This window comes from Apaloderma vittatum, unplaced genomic scaffold (genome assembly GCF_000703405.1).
Source record: "Apaloderma vittatum isolate BGI_N311 unplaced genomic scaffold, ASM70340v1 scaffold12478, whole genome shotgun sequence".
Taxonomy (NCBI): domain Eukaryota; kingdom Metazoa; phylum Chordata; class Aves; order Trogoniformes; family Trogonidae; genus Apaloderma; species Apaloderma vittatum.
This window is the reverse complement of record NW_009729122.1, coordinates 38,746-61,822: the sequence shown is the minus strand read 5'-3', so window position 1 is coordinate 61,822 and position 23,077 is coordinate 38,746. Positions and strand designations below refer to the sequence as shown.

The 23,077-nt window shown below is 42.7% G+C and overlaps 1 protein-coding gene across 1 annotated transcript in view; it reads left to right on the top strand.

Annotated features, from left to right (window-relative positions):
- The window catches only part of LOC104277641 (metalloprotease TIKI2-like), a 48,458-nt gene extending 26,593 nt beyond the window's left edge, over positions 1-21,865 (top strand). The window contains exon 4 of the mRNA XM_009874338.1: positions 20,830-21,865. Coding sequence (XP_009872640.1) covers positions 20,830-21,052 — 223 coding nt within the window. The 3' untranslated portion in view covers positions 21,053-21,865. The remainder of the gene's footprint in view (positions 1-20,829) is intronic.
- Positions 21,866-23,077: the final 1,212 nt, after the last annotated feature.

The following is a 23,077-nucleotide window of genomic DNA, read 5'->3' as shown; positions in this document are numbered from 1 at the left end:
TCTTCCCATTGACTCCTAACTGGCTGCTCTTTACAGATCCTAGCTCTTGATGATTAGACCATAAGAAGGATTGAAGAAAGGCTAAATGGAAGAGACAAGGAGTGAGGTCATGTTTTTGTAGCCTAATGAAGAGCTAGGAGGAAGGCTCAGAGGCGTATTTGATCTAAAAGTAAAGGGAAAAGAAGCTAATGCTTAAAATATTTTAATGATAAAGAAATGAAGACTTGTCAGAGTAAAAACAGGAAAAAAATGACAATGGAAAATATTCTGGTTTTGCCCTCTTCCAATAATTATTTTCCCACCTCTACTGTCAGTTTTCAGCCCAAAGGCACACCCATCTTCCAGTCATGCAGAATATTCCTGGGAGATTTTAAGATTCTGACATGTCTGACTTTCAATCTTCTTAACTGTGTGCTGGGGCTGAAATGTTTTAACATCTCAGATTGCATTGAAAATGACAAACTGAGGCAAAATGAAGTACTAAACTAAGGCTTCTATGTAAAGAGAATGGAGGTAGACACATTTCTGTGACCTATTCCAATCTTGGTCTAAGGTTAGAAACTCCCATTCAGTGCTTGAGTAAGACCCTTCATGTTTGACCAAGGCTTCTTGGTGTGTGCTTTTAGGATTCCTGGGCAATTTATTCTCCCACCTCCAAACCTGGAAAGCTCTTAGTGCTTTTATCCAGGCCAAGTCATGGGCAGATAAACAGCCACAATGTTTATAGATCTCCTAACAAGTAAAAGGAATGAAATAATGTGTTGGGACCTGGCTGCTTGCCTATACATGTAATGGTTGTCCTTGAGCATTACTCTTATTCCCGTTTTCGTAGCACCTAAATTCCTTGTAAGTAAAATGAGTCAGAGTCTTTCAGAGGCTTCTCTGTTTTCTAAGGAAAAACTCTATGTATTTGTGGTTTGGAATTTTTGCTTTATTTTTATTAATTTTTTTGATGGAGCAGTTGCTTCTATTTTTTTTGTAGTTTATTGTATTCTTAAGTGTTGATGTAAGATGAGCGATATATGGGTTGTTACTGAGGTGATGCATATTAATCTTAATGTAGTCAGGCTATTTCTGAGGTTAATGCCAGCTTCGGTAAGAAGGATTTAGGTGTTAAGTGTTCTCAAAGTGGTCGGATCCACTCCAGAGAAGATGTTTAAGCATGAGCTCAGAGGCATTTCAACGTAGTTGATCGCTTTCAAGACAAGGGACTTTTCTCTTTTCCTTCTGCCTGGGAGCCACTGAGTTGTGGTGTCCCATGATGTCCTGGGATTTCACAAGGATATCTGGTCCTGCTCAGCGTATGTGTCATACAAGTGAGGTGCTTAAATAGATCTGGAGGGAGCCTGGCAGTTAGGCACAATCCTCCTGCCCCCATCCTATCTGTCCAGAAAGGATATTGGATATTGGGCCTGATACATGTGGAAACATGCATTTGGGGGCTTGCATAGCTTTGGCAGATTTTTGTACTTTTGCTGGTTTTATTTCAGTGAGAAATGTTCCTAGGAAAAGTATTTAAAAGGATAGTTCCCCAGGTTAGGGTTAAATTATTCATTCTGTGCTCCTGTGAGATTTCATCTGAGTCAAAACCTTTTATCCCTCTACTTCCATTTCGTAAGGATGGGGTCTGGGATAACGAAACATAAGTTTCCGCTCTCACCATGCTGGTGATGAACCAGACACTGTGTGTCGCCTGCCTTGCTGAAAGATCCCAGGGAGATATTAGTGGGAGATCACAGTCCTCAAAATGAGGAAAGGCTGGAAGAAGGGAAGTCTGACTTAGTGCTTTCAGATGGTTTTAGTGCTTCTACAGTTCTGGAGTAACTTCTGTTGTTTTCCTGGAAGCAAAACAAAACGAAAAATACAAACTGCTCAGCTAAATCAGGGACTCACAACCAGCTCTGATTTCCCCATAAATTGGATGGGGTCTCATCTTTCATAAACCAGCTGCTGCATATTTTGCTTTTGGCAGTTGGGTTTCATCAGCATTAACTGCAAGCTGGACCTTGCACAGCACAAGGCAATAAACAGCGGGTTCTCCCTGACTGGTTCCTTTCTGATTGGCAGGAAAAGAGCAGAAATGTGGGCCTGTCACCACGCTTTGTAGCATGATGGTTCTTGGGAGGAAACAGCTAGGATGGATAATAATACGGGCAACAGAGTGTGTTACCTGTGCGGGAGAGAAACATGGGAATTTATATTGTGCTACCTCAATTACGTTCACCAGCACTCAATGGTGAGACTGTTAGCGCTCATTTTTAGAGGGTAATCGGTGTGCTAGAAGTTCATGCTCTGGCCTGTCCCATAGATCCACTGTGAATTTGCATATTCTTCAATTGGAGCCCCTCGTGTTCTATATAGACTGAGGTCTCTGCATATCATATTACCTTGAGCTATGGCCCCATATTTCCAAATGGTTCTTCTTCCAGTTTGAGTTTCCTCACTCACCTGTTGTCACCTGACACTTGACTTGTTCCCTTTTGAGACAAAGTAGAATGATTTAGGTTATTGTTATGGCTTTTGGATGAAAGCTACATAAAACTCGTTGTTTCCATGCGAGGTCTCCAGAATTCAGCTGCTCGAGCAGCTGAATCAACCTGAAAAGTCAAAGAGAAATAAACAGGTGGAGGAGAAATCCAAGCAAATTTAAACCAGATTATTGATTCTTGTATGAACCTCATTGAACTGTGAAATGACTGTGGTTCGTACAGCTCTTTTCCAAAGCTTTATTGACCATGGATTAGAGGACTTTATGAGCCATGAATTGCAGGGCTTTTATGGACTATGCATTTCTAGGACATCTCATACACTTCCATGGAAATCTCGGGGTGTTTTTTTAAGCTACCAACACAGAAACAAAGGAAATGAACACAGCAGAACAATCCTAAAGGAACATCAAAGGTCTGACTCCAACCTATAAAAGCCAGGAAATCTGTAATTAATGGTTCCACTAAGAGTTCAGCTCACACAGTCGTTCGGGTCTGATCCGAGGTTATAGCTACAATCTGAAATGAACTCGTGAAAAATGAGTCATCATTTAATGTCACACATCATTATTAGTATTTACTTTCAGTTATACCTTGGAGATTGTCCTTTCCTCTTTGTTCTATCTTAACAGCTGAGGCATTTGAGTTGGCACCCTGGAGTGGACGGTGTTTAGATTTGTGTGTCAGAGGGTTGGTACCGCTGTGGAGGATGAGAAGGCTTCTTGCTCTGTCTTCTCCCTGTCTTTGACAGAGCTAAGATTTGCTGATCTCCTGGGTAATTGGCTACACTGAAGGCTATTAAAAAGCAAAAAATGCTGATGAAATGTGTGGTTTCCTCTCCCTTCTGTCTCCTTCCCCCAAAATCTAAACAAAATGAAAAAGTCCTGCCTGGCTGCAGCTTGTGTTTGAAACTGTTTGTCAGGAGTCAAAATTAAATAGAGATTTCAAGTAGCGGGATTTTTTTTTTTCTTTAACTCCTTGATTTTGCAGAAAGTCTTGTCTTTGGGAGGAATTTGAATTTAGACAAAACTTAAACCACTCGCTAGCTCCCGTAGCCGAAAGCCAGCTGGGGCAGCAGGGAGGGGGTGCAAAACCCATGTGCTGGAAGGCTGCAGTTTGGCATACAGAGCGTGTTATTGTTCCTGTTGACACTGTGTTCGCCAAGCTTCTCCTTATAATATAAATAATTAATTACAAATCATTCACTGCCTTTTCATGATGAGCTTCTCAGTTAATTGGAAGAATGGAGAACTGTCTGTGACATTTCAGAGTAGTCACTGAAGGCCAGATCAGGATCGCACCTTTGTTTTAGCAAGCAAATGGTTTACAGCTACAAATAAAACCAGCCCAAGGGAAGCTCTCCCAGCTCAGGGGGAGCGTTGCAGCTCCTGAGACTCTTAAGGCAGGGCAGGAAGAAAGCTCCTGGGGAAAGGGAGGGAGGGGAGTTAGTAACTGGGGAGAGTGTTTCAGGAGGTTTGGAAGGAGTGATGGCAGCTGGGGGATGTGGAAGAGAGAGTTGTGGTGGGAAGAAAGAAATAGAGGATGTAATGGGCAAATTCAGTGGTTCATTCCTACTGCCAAGGAAGAGACCTGGGTGAAGATGATATTTGGAAGGACACTGAGGACACGCAAATGCTTCACTTGCACAGGAAAGAAATTAAAGGAAAATAATTGTTTTCAGAAGAGAAAAAAAAAAGAAATTCTTGTCTTAGATGTAAGCTCAGTCCTGCAAAACTTGCATTAGTAGGAAATGAAATGAATTCCCCCTGTAATTGCAAATGGCATTTCTCTGATAGGCCCGTGCTGACTATTCAAGCCCTGATGAATGCAATAACATCACAAATATAAATTTCGTTTGGAAGCAACAGTTATTTTAGGCCAAAAAAAGAAAAGAAGTTATACCAGTGATGGATGAAGCAAGACAATGTGTAATAAACTGCACTAAATGTGCCTGTATAGAGGGAACCTTATCAGTTTGGATGGAATTTAAGCACTTAACCTGTTATCCTTTCTTTCAAGACAATGCAGTGATGAAAAACAGAACTCTGTCAACTCATACAAACTTTTAATTTCACTTAACTGCATCTGAAAGGTAAATTTCACCAAATGAATCCAAATTGCTTCCTTTTCACAACACACGGTGCTGAAGTACAGTACTTAACTTCATTAAAGAAAAGACTGCTTTTCTTTAGAGGAGACCTAGACACTTTTGAAGTCTAACAGGTAAATTGTGGTCAGATGATTTCCACCCATATGGTAGCTTTGAGCTTGAAATTTCCATCACTGGAGCCTTGTTTGTTTAAATGACTTTATCCGCCTCCCTGGTACGGATACTGCTGGAGAGTGCCTGCCTACTGATGGTCATGGGGAGGGGGATCACTCCCTCCTCCAGGCTGTCTCCCTGCAGCCCAGTAAGCAGTTGCCACCATTGGCATTTGTTTGCCCTGTGTTCAGCTGGGGATGAGGATGCAGCTTCAGGACCTTTCTCACTTGTTACGGTGAACCCCTGTCTCAGAGGAACCACTCCAGCAGCCAGGACCAGCGGGAGTGTGGGTGTGTTGGAGTCCCACCTTCCCCCCCGTGTCACGCCTCATTTTTCTTTGAGGCTTAAGTGTGTTGTGTGGCCCCTTGACTTTCCTGCAGCACTTCTCTCTACCATTTCCTTCGCTGTTCTCCTGGCAGGATTTCCTTCTTGGGATCCTTTCATGATCGCAGTCCCTATCAGTCTCTAGGGCACAGCATACAGATATCTACTCATCAGAAAAATCTCGTGGTTTGGTATCTTGGGTATAAAAACACTCTGTCCTGCTGTGCAATCCCAGAACACCTCCTGGACAGACACTCCCTCCTAGTTGCTTGGTGGAAGCAGAATCCTTATATCTTGAACTGGCATAAAAACTGCTCGTAGTCTGCCCAGCTATTATGAACTCCAGTGGATATACAGTGGCCAGAAAATGACATTTTGGGCAGTGAAGCAGCGCATCAGTTGGTCCTTCTCTCTCCTTGTGTTGCATCTTGCTTCTGTGAAGGCATCCTCAGCTCCTCCTGAACAGAGAGCAAAGCATAGGGAATACTGCATTTTCCCATTTTTAGTTTCATAGAATCATAGACTGGCCTAGGCTGGAAGGGACCTTAGAGAGCATTTAATCCAACCTCCCTGTCATGGGCAGGGACGCCTCTCAGCTAGATCAGGCAACACATGGGGACTGAGCAGGGATCGAACCCGTGACCTTGGTGTTATCAGCACTACGCTCAACCGACTGAGCTAACCGGCCCCCTGTTCCTTAGTGTTTCTATTGGATCCCCCTTTAAGATAAGCAGATGGCTTGATGCCTCCTTTAAACAAGCACTGGTGTTGGCAATTCTTTCATCGTGCCCTTTGCCCAGCCCTTACAGTCAAAGTAAAATAACAGCACGGTATAACTCAGTGCAGTATAAATAGGTGGTAAATCTCCTGACCATAACATGTGATATGGTGATGTCATATCCACCCTTCCTAGATGGTTTTTATTGAGGTTTCTTGGATTATCAGTTTGGTCAGAGTGCACAGAACGTATGAATTAAAGCTGTGAAACCTGGGCTCAGCTCACAGCTCTCCCGTGCATCGCAGTAACGGACAGCAAGTCCTGATGCTCGTGTTCAAAACTCCAGCATCTCCGTGCACACAGAGCCTCCCTGCCAGCTGCCCGTCAGTGATCGCTTCTTTCCCCTTGTAAAGTCAAAGAGTTAATTTGTTATCCTGCAGGTGGGGCTGAAAAGATGTGCTGCCACACTTTCACTTCCTCCTCGACATATGAAAAGATCTGTATATTTTGTTCTGCTGTTGTTCTCTAAAACCTGCTGCCACTGTGTGATGAAACACACACAGACAAACTTTTAAAAAAAAACACAACAAAACCCTTGCATGTTTACTTTCACTATTTCTTGAATGTCTCACCACCAGTATGAACAGTTAATATGAAGCAGTATGCAAATCCTATTTTAATGAAAGCTATAAATACCTGAAAAAGTCTTAAAGTAGACGGACATCTCTTGCAAATCAAGACATAATTCGTATAAAGATTTCTATTTTATTTCATTAAACTAAATTCTGTATTGGTAATGCATTAGATATTTCCATGAAATTTAATTCCATCATGAATATTAAATCCATATTTTTGAAGGCAAGCAAGTAGCAAAATTGGAGCACACGAAAGCTAGGATTTTTGAACAGTGAGGTATTTTTCAGCACTGCAAGATGTTTTATGGAATTCTTTTTAATGGAAAAGCTTTCTTTTAAGAACTTTCTCTTCTTTCCTTGTTTTCTACTTTTCACTTGGAATGTGTTGAGTAATGATAATCTATATTCTGTGTTTATATCTGCCCCAGTTTGGTGTGTTTCTGAGTTCGGCTGAACATAGCTGCACCATTGCTAGCTTTGTTAAGCTGCTCAAGATCTGTCTGATGCAGCACAAACAAAATGTTTGCTTAGGATTCAATTTCAAGAAGGAGCAGCTGCTGAGTTGTGATAATTTCTTCCTCCGTGATGAACATCCCCACTTGTTCCGCTGTTTCTCAGCCAGCACAGTCTCATTTACTCACCCAATGCCAACTCCTCCTGATTTTAGGCAACCTGTTAACTTTTCGATTCTGTAGTTCTCCATTTTCTGCTTAAATTTTCTCTTTCTCCAATACTCTTTCTACTTTCCCTTTTTAACTCTGACTGCTTGCGCTTGGCATGGGCCCTGGAGCAAGGGTATTAAGGGACCCCTCCAGCATCTTCATCTTCATCCCCAGACCTCTGCACTCACCCCCACCTCTCTGAGCTCACCTTGCAGGAGACTCTGATCCTACAAACACTTTTGCAGTCAGTTCATGCCAATGAAAGTGTGGGCGCTGGGATATTGGGATCTACAGTCTTCAGCTCTTTGAGATGGGGGCCTGTCTCATTTGTATTTAGCACAGCTTTGTCATCAGGCATTACTGCAGACCACAGTAGACAGGAGGCAAAGCCAGGCATCCTTCTTCTTCATTTTTAACCAGGAGGTAGATCTCTTTTATGTTATTTCATCTTCTTTGCTTTCCCTGCCATTTTCACCACGGACGTGTGTGTGGCCGAGGACACTGCAGACTGGACAAGACAGTCCACATTGGCTCCACTTCCTCTTTGCCAAGTTCATGGATGTCATAAAGTGGTCCAGGCTCTTTCTGCTGAAGCTTTTTCTTCTCTTGACAACTTGGCAGCCTCATGGGCAGTCTCTGTGGTGGTGGCCAATGCCAGGAGTACTGGGGGCAAACGTGGTCTAAACACCTTCAGTAATAAGTCATTAGCAAAACCTTGATACTTATGCATTGGGTCATTTCTTTATTTCTCAAGCGTCAGAAATACTTGGCATTAAGCTAGAGAAAAGATGCCTGTGGGTATAAATGTAGAAGCAAGTTCATTTTACCTATGACTTGTTTTAATGTTAATATTAAGCTACCACGGACAAATAGGTTAGAATATTTAAGTCTTGAGATTCCCATCCACAACTCCTCAGTCAAAAAAACAAGTTTTCAGGATTGGACCTATCGTGTCTTCTTTGGAGGGAAGTAACTGATTTTGACTGTCTTCTGTGTTAATTCAGGGCTTTTTCTCCAGCTATTTTTAGTCTATTCCAGTGGTGTATCCCACTGTGTTCTGGTATGCAAGAGCTTTGCTGTGAGGTTTGCAAACATTTGTATTTCTGTGTTGTGAGAACAGAGCGTTTGTGTGTTATTAAGCGTGTGTTCCTTCTGCGACTGAAAGGAAGGGCAGACCGCACATATGACCCATGCGCATGTTCATTGTTGCCTGTGAGTAACCATGTACAGCAAATGGTCTCTGGAAGAAAGCTTGTTAGCAGATGTCATCATGGCCCTTCCGATGTATAAATACGGGCCTGACATTTATATTTTCCATATCCAGGGCTTTCACTAGCCAGATGTTCTGAGGATTGGATCCTTGGATCCTTTGGCTGTGACTCCTCGTGGAATATTTTTTATCACTCACATACACACAAAAAAAAGTATTTCTGTCTCCTGTCAAACAGATAAGAAGGGAAAATGCACTGAGAACCCTCAGGAAAATGGAATTCTCTAAATCTGAAATGCACTTTAACACAGCTCTACATAACTCTTTACATTCACTCAGCTGAAGAAGAAGTTGTCTAGTTTAACCAGCATAAGACAATTCAATACACAGGAGCGCTTTTACCCTCTTGTTTGGGGTGGCTGAAGAGCGTGGTTTGTGTTAAACTTGCAAGGCTGACTGCAGTTGCAGACACTGTAAAAAGTGCAGAGTGGGCTCATGCCCAGGGGATTCCTTAAACTCCCAAATGGGTAATAAAGCACCTGCACTCCCTAAATAGCAACTCTGTCTTCGTTTGGCATGTGCTGTGTTTTCCCTATCAAGCAGGGTGGTGGCCAGCTCCCCATTCAGACTCCTAGCTTATAGACTCCTCGGATGTGGCTGTTCCCATCTTCAGAGCAAACTGAATTGCTCCCTCGACTGGTGCAGCCAGCACTGAACCTGCAGGGAGGTTGGACCTCTGTGCACATGAGGTTTGGAGCTGCTGGAGTCAGGAGCAAGACATTTCCCCACACTGCTCAGGCTGTGAAAGCAACGCAGACCCACCTGTGCCATGGCTCCTGCTTGCACTGCACCTGTCGGGAGGAAAAGCTGATGAGTTGTCTCAAAAGCTGGGTTTGAGTTGAAGATGGGACCTCTGAAAGGACACCGCTTGCTGCCTTAAGGGCTGCCTGCCTCTCTGCCGCAGGGATATGCAGATGTGTTGAAGGGTTATCATCTAAAGGCCAGAACAAACCTTCTTAAGCACTGCAGCCCTAAATTTGGACTTGGATATTTGAGTGGTCTTCTTATCTAGCAGTATCTAAGCCCCAAAAGATTTCAAATCTGCTGTTCCTCAAGGTCAAGCTCCAGACTTAGAAGAGCTACATAAAATGCATAAAGTGTAAAAAACTTCATCTTCCCATGAGCTATCGTAAAGAAAATGCCCTGAAAATTTAGTGGAAATGCAAGCACACAACAATGTCAATGCTAGTCCAAAGGAAAAGGGTAAGGGAGATGGGATTCCTTTGAGTTTCATGCCCTGTGAAATTAAATGAAGAAAAGTATGACAGAGGGGAGGACGACATTACTGTTGTGGTGGCCAGTTGCTTTATAAGAGGGGTTTAACCACAGTTATACTGTGGTAGCGGGTTTATCTGAGAAGACAGATTCATTGTAGAGTGAAACAGGAGGAAATATGATTCCGTAACAGTCCCAGCACCGCAGGCTGAAAACCCAGCAGGACCCCAAAGGGCAACTGTGGTCTAAGTCCATTTACTTACTGGGATGAAGGAGAAGGAGGATTTATTTAAATTCATATGGTTTTAATGCTATAAAAGCCAGGTTCCTGCAATTATGAAAATGCCAGACCAAATTCCAATTTCACTCAGATCTCCTCCATACAGTTCCTGAATAGCTTTAACTGAACAAAGTAGCCATTATACCCGGGGCCGGAGCCCATCGGTGCTGGAAGGCGAGGGAGCCGAGCCCATTGCCTGGGAGCTGCCGGGCGTCAGGGATGGTTCACGTAGCAGAACCATGGAGACACGTGGTGCGGACCGTGCTCACAGGAGCTCCGTTCTGCAGAAGCACTTCAGGGACTGGATTGTGAAAGCCAGCAGGGAAAGCTTTTGCAGGCTCTCCAGGCTGTCAGGCAGCTTTTTAGAAGCCAGCAATGGCATCTCCAGGCTTTCAGAGGGTTTAGAAGTACTTGGGGAGAAGTTTGTGCTGTGGCTGGTATCATTGTAGTTGCTTTGCAAGCAGCAGGAGGAACATAAACCTTGTGGGCAATGCAGCAATTTAATGTCCTTGGCATTTCTGCCTGGTAGGTATGCCCTGTGAACCTTTCTTTCTTTATTTTTTTTTTATTCTGAGTTAGTCTGATGGCCTTTCTTCAGTGGACCAAGCTTGAATTCAATACTGCACCAAATAAATAACAGATTCAAAGATCTGACCCAACCTTAATTGTTCTTACTAAAAGAGACTGGAAAAAATACAAGCAGTGAGCAGGAAAGTGAGCCCAGTGAATTAGAGAGAAGAATGTGATACAGACTAAGCAGAGAGAAAAACTCTTACATGGAGATGGAAAAAGAACAGGGAGAAGGAAAAAGAAAATTAAAATCAAATGGAAAAATGCAGTATATTGGACATCCATTCAAGCCAGTTTTTATTTTGGTTGTTCATTCTGTTCCTTAACCATTGCACAGACATCTTCTTAGCTGAAGTAATTGTGTTTCTTAGAGAACAGTCTTAGAGAAAATACTTAATTTGACAGGATGTTTTAAGTATTTACTCACCACTGCCTATTCTAAAACATTTTAAAATCTGGAGGGGAAAGTCGATGTCTTTTACAGTGTTTAACAAGAAAGTGATAGGGTCACATATATATAGCTCTCCATGGTTGTATGTGTTCCCCAAGCACATCTAAACATGCATGGTTAATTCTGCGCATCTGCAAAAAATATTTGAGCCATAGGGCCCACACAATGCCAAACAAACACTTGAGTGCACATAGGAGAGGGTGGACTGAGTCACTCTGGTTCTAATTGAAAGGTTGAGCCCAAGACATAAAATACAGATTATGATTTTGACCATCCCAAAAATGCAAATAGTTTTGCCTGTGGGGCTGTATTGGTGAGAGCAGGCGGTTTGCCAAATGCAGACAAAAGTTAGATATTCTCCTAATGCTCAGGATTTGGTTCAAAACCCCCTGACCTCAACACCGTCTAATTAACTCTTTCCATGTTGTATATCAGCAAGTTGCCCCAAAAATCTTCACAGGTTACATCACTGGCAAGACATTTACAATACTAAGCCCATCTGTGTATGCACCCTTGATGTTCTTGCTTACTTTGGCTGTAAAACCTACAATCATTGTCTGTGCAAGGACCAGTGAAACAAGTACTTGGTTAGTTGAGCCGTGACGATGAGTGCCCTAGTTGCACATACAAATCAGGTACACAGCCAGATGTGTGCAGTGGTTGGGGCTGAGTTTGTGGATGTTTTTGAGCCCACATCACTATTTAGACTATCCTGAACACATCCTGGCTCAGATGTAGGTTCAGAACTGGTGAAACAAAGGGCTCTGAGCTATCCCCTCTTAGCAAGGGCCAGGTCCTGGGTAAAACTGGGATACATTATTCCAGCTTTGTGATTGCCTCGTCCCAGTGCAGAGTCGCAGTGGGATATTCTTAGGATATTAGAGAATCATCAAAGCATTTCTTAGAGGGGCAAAGGAAAGAGCTAATGTTGTCATCTCCTGCCTCAGGACCACCCAGACACTCCACAACAAATCATAGGTCTTCAGCTGCAGTATCTTGAATTATTGTTCACAGGGATTTTAAAGAATCTAATGTCTTCCTTTTTTTCCTCTTTTTTTCCTTTTTTTTTTTTCCTTTTTTTTAAACAATGACATGTAGTTTCCTGATGGACTGGTTTTAATAAGGTCGAAATCTTTGTTGTTGCCAAATCAGAGAGGAATATAACATCTTTAAGTCATTAGATGGGAATGGGATAATTACTCAGAGGGTGTGTTTCAAAGGTTATTGGTTTTTACAATGTTCTGTATTTTTACACCATTCTGCAGTTGCCTGGAAAGGAGGAACGAGCCTGATTCTGCTGCTGCCACATGTGTGGGTGCAGGATTTGTTTTTTCAGAGTTTTCCTGAAGGACTTCAGGGTGGGAGGTTGAAAAGGGCCATACACAGTTTCCTCTGGGGATGGGGGAAAGCTAAACATGACTGTGTGATGCAAGAAACTTCCCCACATGCTGGAAGTTCACTTCAGAAAAAGCCACTTGGGCGCTTCTGGAGGTGTTTCTCACCACTCCTTCCCAATCAGCTAGATGCATCCTCATATCAACTTTCCCATCACTGCATCCTCATGCCCGAGGGGCCCTCAGGCTGGATTGCTATGGCAGCAAACTCCTCTCCTTCTCTTTCCCCTTTCTTTGATGCAGCAGCCCCCACTGCTCCCCATCCCATCCCTGGCCCCTCACTGGGCCCCACAGCAGATGAGAGACTCTACCTTAACAACGTGACCCGCCAGTCGCTTTAGGGTGCCCCTGTAGTGCTCAGCCTCGCTGCAGGTCAGTGTCACTTCAGGGCTGAATTTGTCATCGCGAGGTGTTTTGCAGCTGGCCTGGGCAATTGGGACCTGCAAATCACAGTGAGCGCCTGCGAAAAGCTTCACATTGGGTTAATGCCGGTGGTGTCACACTAACGCTTCAAGGTCTTGACTCAGATCAGAGCCAGGGGAGTATTAAAAGTGATTTAACGAGGTTTTGATGGTTCCTCGGCGGGTGACACAAGGATAAAAAACAAATCTCCTGGCTTCCAGCCCGTGGCCCATCCAGAGATGGGGCTAAAAATGCACCAGAGGCATTTGAGCTGCATTTCAACATTGAGCCTCCTGCTTGCGCCATCGTGGCCTCCCCTGATCCTAGTGACCCACCTTCTCCTCCCTGATGTCAAACCTCAGAGCCAAGACCGTAAAAGAGGGTTCCCTGCCACGCCCATTTTTGGGGACCCACTACAGGACCACAGAGAGGAGCTGCATCCCCGTCAGCTGCTGCTTTTTGTGCTGTTGAATCAGCATTTTCCCTTTTCCCCGCTCTCCGGCCCCATCCTAGTTTAGAATTCATCCTTACTAGTCGAAGCCCTCACTGGGTTAAGAGTTTGGCTGGAGTTCAGGAGACCCGAATTCCAGCATAGACATCTTCAGAAGCAGTTCATCTTGCCTACCTTGGAGACATGCCTTTGGGGGAGGGAAGGAATTGTCCTCTGGAGACATCTTGTTCCCCATGAGCTGTAGTGGGAACACAACGGATTAGCTCCAACTGCAAGCCTGCATCTGACATAGCTACAATCAATCCCACCCTTTAAACCCTACTAAAGGCCAGGGCATCTGAAGGACTGCCTGTGATTCTCCTTGATGGCAGCTTCTGCAGGCGCTGCTGACAGCTTTGGTCCTGCACGTTCAGGTGGTGAAGGTGCGTCAAGTTACTTCCTTCACCACGAAAGCATCCCATCCTTGCGTGCCGTGTCCTTCTCCCCACCATCATCCCTCGTGTGCTTCAGCACACAGTGACACTGTGGCTCAGGCTCCTGGCATTCTTGTTCATGGCTGGCTGTCCTTTCAGAGCCAATGCCTGGTGAAATCTGTGCTTCCCTTTCCCTCTTTTCTGTCAAAGGCCAATGGCATCCTGGGGTGTATTAGAAGGGGGGTGGCTAGTAGGTCGAAAGAGGTCCTCCTCCCACTCAATTCTGCCCTAGTGAGGCCACATCTGGAATATTGTGTCCAGTTCTGGGCCCCTCAGCTCAAGAGAGACAGGGAACTGCTGGAGAGAGTCCAGCGCAGAGCCACAAAGCTGATGAAGGAAGTGCAACATCTCCCGTATGAGGAAAGGCTGAAGGAGCTGGGTCTCTCTAGCTGAGAGAAGAGGAGGCTGAGGGGTGACCTCGTAAATGTTTATAAATATGTCAAGGGGAAGTGTCAGGAGGACAGAGCCAGGCTCTTCTCAGAGATGTCCAATGACAGAACGAGGGGCAGCAGTTGCAAGCTGGAACATAGGAGGTTCCACAAAAATATTAGGAAAAACTTTTTCACTGTGAGGGTGACAGAGCTCTGGCACAGGCTGCCCAGGGAGGTTGTGGAGTCTCCTTCTCTAGAGACATTCAAAAACTGACTGGATGAGTTCCTGTGTGACCTACTGTAGGTGATCCTGCTCTGGCAGAGGAGTTGGACTAAATGATCTCTCGAGGTTCCTTCCAACCCCTAACGTTCTGTGATTCTGTGATATCCTCTTATTTCTTCTAGAGATAAGCCATGACAGACACAGTCCCAACAAGGAGCAGGGCTGAGGAAATAGGCCTTGATCAGTGAACATGAACTGCCCTTTGCCTCTGTGCCACTCACAGGAGCTCGCTTCAGGGAGAGGAATTGCTTGCTGTCAGTCTCTAGAAGAACCAGAGCATTGAAATAAGGCAGGATCCAAGCCTGACATTCCTCTCAGGTGGAAAGATGGTTCCCGTTTGAATCTCATCAGGAGAGCTCAGATAGGCAGCGACAGGTTATTGAAATGCTCCCAATGTTGTTGCCTGAGCCCTCGCCGTGTGAAAAACAGGCAAAAATCAGGGCTCCAAATAACCCGGGAGTAAAGGGAAAATAGTAGAGGTAAGGCTTCTCATTGGCGCGTTCTGTCTTCTCTGTGGGCCGCATACCAGTGTGTGACATTGCTTACTCATTCAGACGTGCGAAGGCACTTTAAAACACTACTGCAAACAAGAAGTGGCCTCCTCTGGACCAAAACTGGATTCCTTAATAGGATCCAGGTTGAATTACTATTTTTTGTTAATGAACTGAGCCTTGCAAAAACAGGAGCCTCTTGGCCTTGATCCCACAAAGGACTTTAGGACATGCTCATTTGTAGGCATGTGAATACTCGCTGTGCTGGAAGCACTCGTATGCTTGCAGTGCTTCCTCCTGCTAGTCTGGGACCAGGAGATTCAGCGTCCTGCAGGATTTATCTGTCAGGCTGCAAGAACAGTGTCTATAAGGAAGGCAGTGATGAAGAGATAGATGAAGCTTGGGAGGAACAGAGCCTATGCTGATCTAAGGAATCCCTTTGAGACACATAAAATAATTATACGAAAGTTTCACATTCCCTTTAAGAGATTACTCTCATGGTTTTCACAGTTAAATCCTTGTAGCTTATTTCTAGTATGATTTTTTTTTTTTTTACCCTCAATGTACTCTTTTTTAACTCCTGGTTGAGCATCTCTTCTTTTCCTTTAAATGTGTGGTAAGACTTCTTGCCAACTAGCTTGTTTACATGCTACAACGGGTTGGTCCCAGCACTTGAAGCAGATGTATTTTTCAAATCTCGATTAATGAATTTTGGTGACATAAATAGGTCTGGTTAGTTCCAAGAATAATTGTCTTCACTAGCAGAACATTATTTCTGACCACCAGAAGAATAATGTGATCAACTCCTCTCACATCTGTTCATTAAATGAAAAGGAAAAAAATAGGGAAAAATTTGTTTGAAAAGAAACAGCAAGCATATGCTTAATATCACTTTAAAAAACCCTAGCCATCATAAGGTTAACATCAAATCACAAATGCAAAACAGCCATTATTGTATTTACTTAAAAATTTTCTTTCCGTTTACTAGCTTTTTAGGGTTTTAGTTGAAACATGCATTTTTTCAGAGTTCAGTCTATGCTGGCACATTGTCTTGACAGGCTTCTTTCATCAGATGCTTTTGTAAGAAAAGCTATCTAAGTCTGCATTTGTTTACATTTATTAAAAATAGTTGTCATGTGTTTATATAGTTTCTTTGATCCAGAAAAATCCCCAAACATGCTTTAAAGGGTCAGTTCCTCCACCCTGGACAGAAACTATGTTGAGATTGATGGCAGCAGATTAAATATGCATGGAAATATCACCATAATGCAGTCAGTCCTCACCTCCTCAGAGCACTGTTAGTTCTCCATGAGCTTTAGAACAGTTACTGGGACCAGAAAGACAGCTTGGACTTTGGGGGCAAAAAGTAGGGAAAAGACTGCAGTCATGGAGATTGTGTGTTTTTCATGCACTTTCTTCTGCTTTGCAGATAAAGAGGCAGTGGTACCTACTGCACAAAGAGTAGGGCTGGAAGTATCTCAGCTAGAACGACTGTTCCCGGTTTGGGGCATCTTACTCCAGAAAAGATGTGGATAAACGAGGCAGAGACAGATTAAAGCAGAAAAAAGGATGGAGGGAAAGCACCAGAGGACTTGCAAGGAAAGATGCAGGGAATTGTTTGTTTGAAAGAGAGAAGACTGAGGTGAAGCATGGTTACGTCTTCATAACATGTGAAAGGCTGCTGAGAAGAGGAAAGGAACAAACCTGTCCATGGGGACAGGAGAAGCCACAAACTTGTGCAGTAGCAAGGGAGATTCGGTGAGATGTTAGGCAATAATTCTGGACATCAGGAACAGTAAAAGGCTGGAAGAGATGTCTGCACAGACTCTGGAATTGGGTTTAGGGATTTTTATGAGACTGAATTAGACATAAATGTCAGGAAGGGTTTAGATCTTGTTCCTGTCTTTGGGACAGGCGGGCCACAAAGCCCCTCCTGGTCCTATCTTCTGTCATTCTGCTGTGATGTCGCATGAGCCCTGCTTATATGGATAAACCAAGTCATGCTAAGAATTAGTTTCCTTCTGAGCTCCTTGTGAAGTCCTCGCAAGTCAAACTGGAACAGAAATTCCCCCCAAAGGCTTGCATGTGTGTTTGGTTTATTTTTCAGTTTTAAAATGCTCCCAAATCATCAAGGTGCTTCAGCGTGCCCCCAGCACAGAGGATTTGAATCATGTAATTGGATTCAGTAGGGTCTGTTCACAAAGCCTCTGCCTGAGGCCCCATTTTCAGGGGAAGTTTTACATGTTCTAATGATGGTGAGACAATGCATGACTAATGCACTGATTTGAAAAACTACCCTATTATCTGATCAAAAGAACAAGCTCATGACTATGGTACCGCAGGTCATTTGGCTAAAAGATACCTGTGTCTTCCAAATTTTTAAAACAATTCCATACACAGAAGCAAAAAACAGAGGTATGAACAGTGAAGCCAGTGGTTGCCTGTTCACCGCAGATCACGTGGAATGTTTTATTAAAGAACATTTTTATCAGTCACAAAAGACAGAATATCGTGGGCTGGCAAGAGAAGGCATGATAACAGCTTAGATTATTATCCCTCAGATCTGAGATTCATATTTATTCTGTGTTCATTCCAGGAATGATCAAAACCTCCCTGAGGACAATAGAAAGTTTCACGTTGCGTTCAGGGGATTCTGCTTCCTTAGGGAAGACCTGAGAATCGGTGAGATCCTATATGCATGTGCAAGCGTGCTCAAAGGGAGTTGGGAGAGGTCATCTCCTGACACCAGGTCCACCTCTAGGAGTAAGTTATAATCTAACCTGGCTGTCTAGAGCCCCCTATAACTCCTAGGAAGAGAAGGACCCCGACCAAGAGTGAGTATACCCTGGAGACCTTCACTGGAAGGAGGTGGACCATCTTTTGAAGAGGTTCCTCTCCCCATTCACTATAGAAACAGCCTAGTTAGAAACTTGGGCCAGACGTTCTACAAGAAGTTTTGCAGCATTTTGTCAAAGGGACCATTCTCGTTGAATATCTCTAAACCACCTTGGCAGTCGTGTAGAAGTACAGTTGGATTTAAGAAAATGTCTTATATGGATAAACTGTGATTCATTTGCTTCTAGCATGCTTTGTGTACACTAATGTAAACATACTGTTCTTAAGGATTTTTTTAAAACAAACTACCCCACCTAACAGTATTTATCTTAACAAGGAAGCCTTTATAGAAATCTAGTGTCTTGAACGCAGAAAATTACCTCGCTAAATGAGAAGAGTGGTCAAAATTTCTCAGGTCTTTTGACAGGAAACCCTGGGATTTTTAAGTAAACTGTAGGTTTTTTTCAAAAAAAAAAAAAAATCAAAACCACACAACCACTAAACTGTTTTCAAGAGAAAAAGAAAAAATCAACCAAAAAACCCAACAAAACAATTCTGACTAGAAAACGGAAATGTGATACAGAAATGCAAAATGTTGATTTAAGGTTGCTTTAGGAATCCCTTAGATGTAATTGGCTGATGAATGGGCTTGTGAGTCCTTTAGGGGTTCCCTGATGAGCCTGTGTCCCCTATCAGACACCTCCCACAATACATCCCTGCAGTGCAGAAAGATGGTTTGTGCAAGGGATGTTTTAATTTCACTGGGGGATCAACCCCAGAGTTGTGTCAGGAGCAGGACACGCCCAGACTACAAGTCTGAATGGCATGTTGGCAATGTATTTTTAAACTCATGTTGAAAACCAGACCCTCCTTGCAGTTTAAAAATTAATTGAGGGCTAAACTGTGCAAAGTGACAGTGACCAAAAGACGTGTACAAGCACCTACCCATTTCTTACCTATGGGAAAAATGTTATGAGGGGGGGAAAAACAAAACTGTCCATGTTGCCAGATCTGTGCACTGCAGCATCACTCAATGGGATAAATGAGACCTGGATCAGAAGTTGGAGCCTGACTGCATTTCTGTTGAATTACTCAGAGCATGTAGTACCTAGTTTTGTCAGAAGAATGCTTTAATGATGTTTTGTGTTCACTGTGGGAAGACCATTCATACTAGATGTTGCGTATATTACAGGAGCTTGGCTACACAGTGCCTAATCTGGTATCATTCTTGCCAGCACTAAATTAACCACTCAAAAAAGCTGGACAAATTTGAAACAGCGGCATTAGCTTATCCCAGATCAACTCTTTGTATTGAATGACTGCAGCGGTTTTGATGCGATGTAGCAGAAGCTCTAAAGCTATGAGTCTTGTATCACCAATGCGAGACATAAACCAACCGCTTACCATGGGAATTTAGATAAGAGCTTTCTCCAGCAAGGCTTGGTTTCAGAATTCTCTATTTACAGCTTCTTGTTCCTCTGGAACAAGCACTACTTCTCGCTGTCAAAATTCGTAATACAGATTAGATGGATTATCTGCTCCCTTGAAGCAATTCCCATGTCTTTAATTCAAGACTGCCTTTTCTTTTTACTCTAATTTGTTGCACGTTAGTTAAGATCACTCCTAGTTACGAAACAACTATCCCACCCAGAAGATGTGGTGACAGTATAAAGGATGAGGGAAGAAATTAAATGAGTTATCCCAGAAGCTGGGGTGAAAAATGATGTGCAGTTATTGTCTGTGGAATCTGATGTTCACCTACATGTGTTTACCATTGCTTTCTCATCTTCTCACAGTTTTTGATTGACTCAGAGCATTTGCAGCATCTGAGCTAAAAGGTATCTTGGTATTGTTTAGACAGAAAAATACAAAAGCCTTCAGTGCTGCTAAATTCTATTTCTGTGCATGAATCTAGAGCAAGGTATTGTTCCTTTTATCTAATATGATGCAAGACACAACCTTTTTCCTCCAAGGTCAGAATCTCAGATACTGTAGCAAATATTTATAGCGCTGCATAGCTTCTTACCCCATAAGAAAATTATTTGACGGTCATTTTCAGTGCCCTCAAATGAAAGATTTAGAAAGTAGCACAGAGGAACTGCAGATGTTAGTGTCAACGTCTTATTTTTAGGAGAACATCTCTTTTTTTCTCCTTGCTCCATAGCGTAATGCCTGGGGTTTAAGTCCGGCATCCACCTTGCCCAGTTTGCCTGCTCAATTGTGCTGCTCTGTGGCAACTGGTGGATTATGGATTATCCAATAACAGATGCAATGGAAGCATTTTGTGAAATGGAGATTACAACTTAAAACTTCCAAATCAATTGTAAAGGGACCTTTTTGACCTACAGTGTCATGGGAATCATGATGAATTTCAACCTGCAAATTCAAATCAAAGTACTGACTGAAGCTACGATCAATAAGCAATCACACCGCTATCAGTGAACATCCACAGACAGGAAAACTTCACACTGAGTCTGGCTTTGGCATTGTGATTTGATCCAAAATGGCTTAAATCCAGGAAAAGAAACAAAGCTGCTTGGTCTTTCAAGGTTGTTGTGTTAAGGGATCCTGAGAGATTCCTTGTGGCTTTTTTTTGTGGCCCCTCCTGGACTTTGTGGCCCCTCCAGTCCATGATGAGATGTGGCTCTGAGACATGACAAATTTTAGACCTTTGGTGGGAGGAAGATACCTAAGAACTTAAGAATGATGTAGTCCTGGCTCAGTACAAAGATACATCTATCATACTGGTCAGACCCTGGAACAGACTGCCTAGTGGTTAAGTCGCCATCCCTGGATGTGTTCAAGTGTCATTTAGATGTGATGTTGGGTGATATGGTTTAGGGGTGAACTTGTAGTGTAGGGTTAATGGTTGGACTCGATGATCCCAAGGGTCTTTTCCAACCTGAATTGTTCTATGATTCTATGATTCTGTAGTCTCTGATGCTGGCCAATAATGGATGCTTAAAAAAAATTCAGTTCATCAAGTTACATATATCAGGAGTGATTCCTGCTTTGCCTATATTCTGTCAGCAGCCAAAAGCTGAGGGACATCCTAAATCAGCTGTTTGCAGACCATCATGCTTAGCCCCTGAGGCTCTCCCCACATGTCTGAAGCACGCTAAGAATAATAATAATTGTGTGCAAAGAATAGTAATAATTGTGACTGTCATTGCTGTTGTTACTACCATGTAGAATGACAGCTCACAGAGGAAAGTGTTCTCCTGTTTAATTTCCTTCTCTTTTGTTTTGTTTTAGCACCACCACGTTGCCTTCCTATATCAGGATAACCAACGGCTACATCACAGTCAAACCTCCCATTTGGATTTCAAACCGGCTGGATCAGAGACCGCGCTCAGATCGCTCGTCCCAGCCTCAGCCCACAAGCTCAGCCTCAGCCAGCCGTTTGTGGCCATCAATAACTGCTCCTCTCTGCGTGGCCATAGCTTCTTTTCTCCTGAATCTACTGCAGCCTTCCTGACCATATTAGTATTACGTGCAATCCCTTGGAATAGAGAAGAGAGATAATTTATGAACGAATTGGAGGTTAAGACAACAACAGTTACAAGCTGGACCTTCTCAGTGACTCAGTAGTGCCTTCTAGCTGATTTTTGTCTCTTTGCCCAGATACATTTTGAAACTCTAAAGCTTTATTGTAACACTGACTTACATCTTCTTTTTGTAGAAGGATCTTTATTTCCCATAGTGCTATGGGGTTTTGTAAAATATACATGTTCATATAAAGAAAAAAAAGAAAAAGAAAAAATGTATTTATTCGACTGGTAAACTTATTTTTCTTGTTGTATATGTTAATAACATCCCTGTTAATCAGTAGCGATGGTGAAACAGATAAATTAATATTTCTATATTTGTTTTCTAACTGACAACTCTGCAAATGTCTGAACTGACACCAAATGAATGCTGCCTTTGTTTCTTTAACCATTATTTTTTACAGCAACTATCCACTGAGTACATTTCTGCTGAACTTTATTTTACTTTTTTTGTCTCATTTGCATAGCTTACACTGAATAAAGCAGATCCTGCTCTCTGTGGCCTAGGCCCATTAGAAAAATAGGTGCATTCTTAAGTCATTAGGTGCTACAACCTAAAATACCAGTTATTTTTATATGACTTAGTCATAAGTCAGAATAAGCCTCTACATTCCCCTCTTGTCTTTAACTAAACTATTTAACTTCTTTGGAAATTACCGATTTCCCTCTTTGCCCTGGGATTAATTCATTAGCTACCACAAATTTATACACCTTTTCCTTAATAAAAAATTGCTTTTAAAGTCTGGAGTAATCCCACTGGAATTATTTTCTTCTCTCCCTCATTTTGTATAAACACAAGCCTGCAACCTTTCCCAGCATAAATGAGAACAGAACTTGATCTGTCTATAGGATATAAAGATGTGGTATCCTGTTAATCTGCAGAACTTCTTTGTACCAGTTGTATTAGTGCAGCTGGACAACCTGGAAGGCCAAAAAACATCTACAAATTCCTGTTCATTGTGCTACTATGATGCTTAGAGCCGGTATCTCTGTACTGAATTATAACTTGTCCAAAAACAGTTAAAAGGCCACAAGAACCAAATGTGTCATCGAGACATACAGAACATTCCTCACTTTGTAGACTCTGGTACCTGTGTTGACTTAGATGGAAAAGTTACGACACCTTACACTCACTGAAAAATCTGCTCTCTACACAAGGAGCTACTTTTCTTGCATGCAATGAATGATATCTATGGGAAAGAAAAATGCATCCATCTTGAAAAAAAATAAAATGCAAACTTTTATTTACAAAGAAAAGCAGTGCTTTTTCAGCTTGAAAAAAAAGGTCAGATGATGATTATAATAATACTACTGGTCAAAGTCTGACTGAAAACAGTCACTTTCTTACCAACCCCGCAGCCTGGTCTCCAGGCCGGGAGATGGTTCCATGCACACTTTAAGTCTCTGCAGTGAGAGATAGTTTAGGATTCACTGTTTGTCATCATACCAGGAAAGTAGGTTAGAAAATAATTAGACTAGAAAAAAGCATATGCTTTATTTGAAACCATGATGAAATACTGAGCTTTTCCATCGTGCATCCCAACCCATTGCCTCTGCTCTGTTTTTGAGAGAAGGTTGTGTACGTTTGTGGTCAATTTACGTGGATACAGCAGACAGTGCTATACGCTACCTTTATTTTTTTTTTTTTAAGCACAGCAGTTCCTAAGGCTGAATAGAAAATGTTGAGCTATGCCCCAAATTAGAGCTTCAAGCACGCCCTGTGCCTAGTTTTATATTGTGTATTTTGGCTAGCAGAAGATTGGAGATGTTAGTTTTGGACAGAAGCCATTCACCTTGCATAATATTTATTGCACGGGGCTGGATATTGGAAACATATTTTGAGAACTTTCATTTCAGTTTTATTTGAGCTATTACCCTAGAAATGCCTTCATTTGAATATAATAGCTTAACAGACCTTCAAATTCAACCTTAATGCCTTTAAAAAGATGATTGGT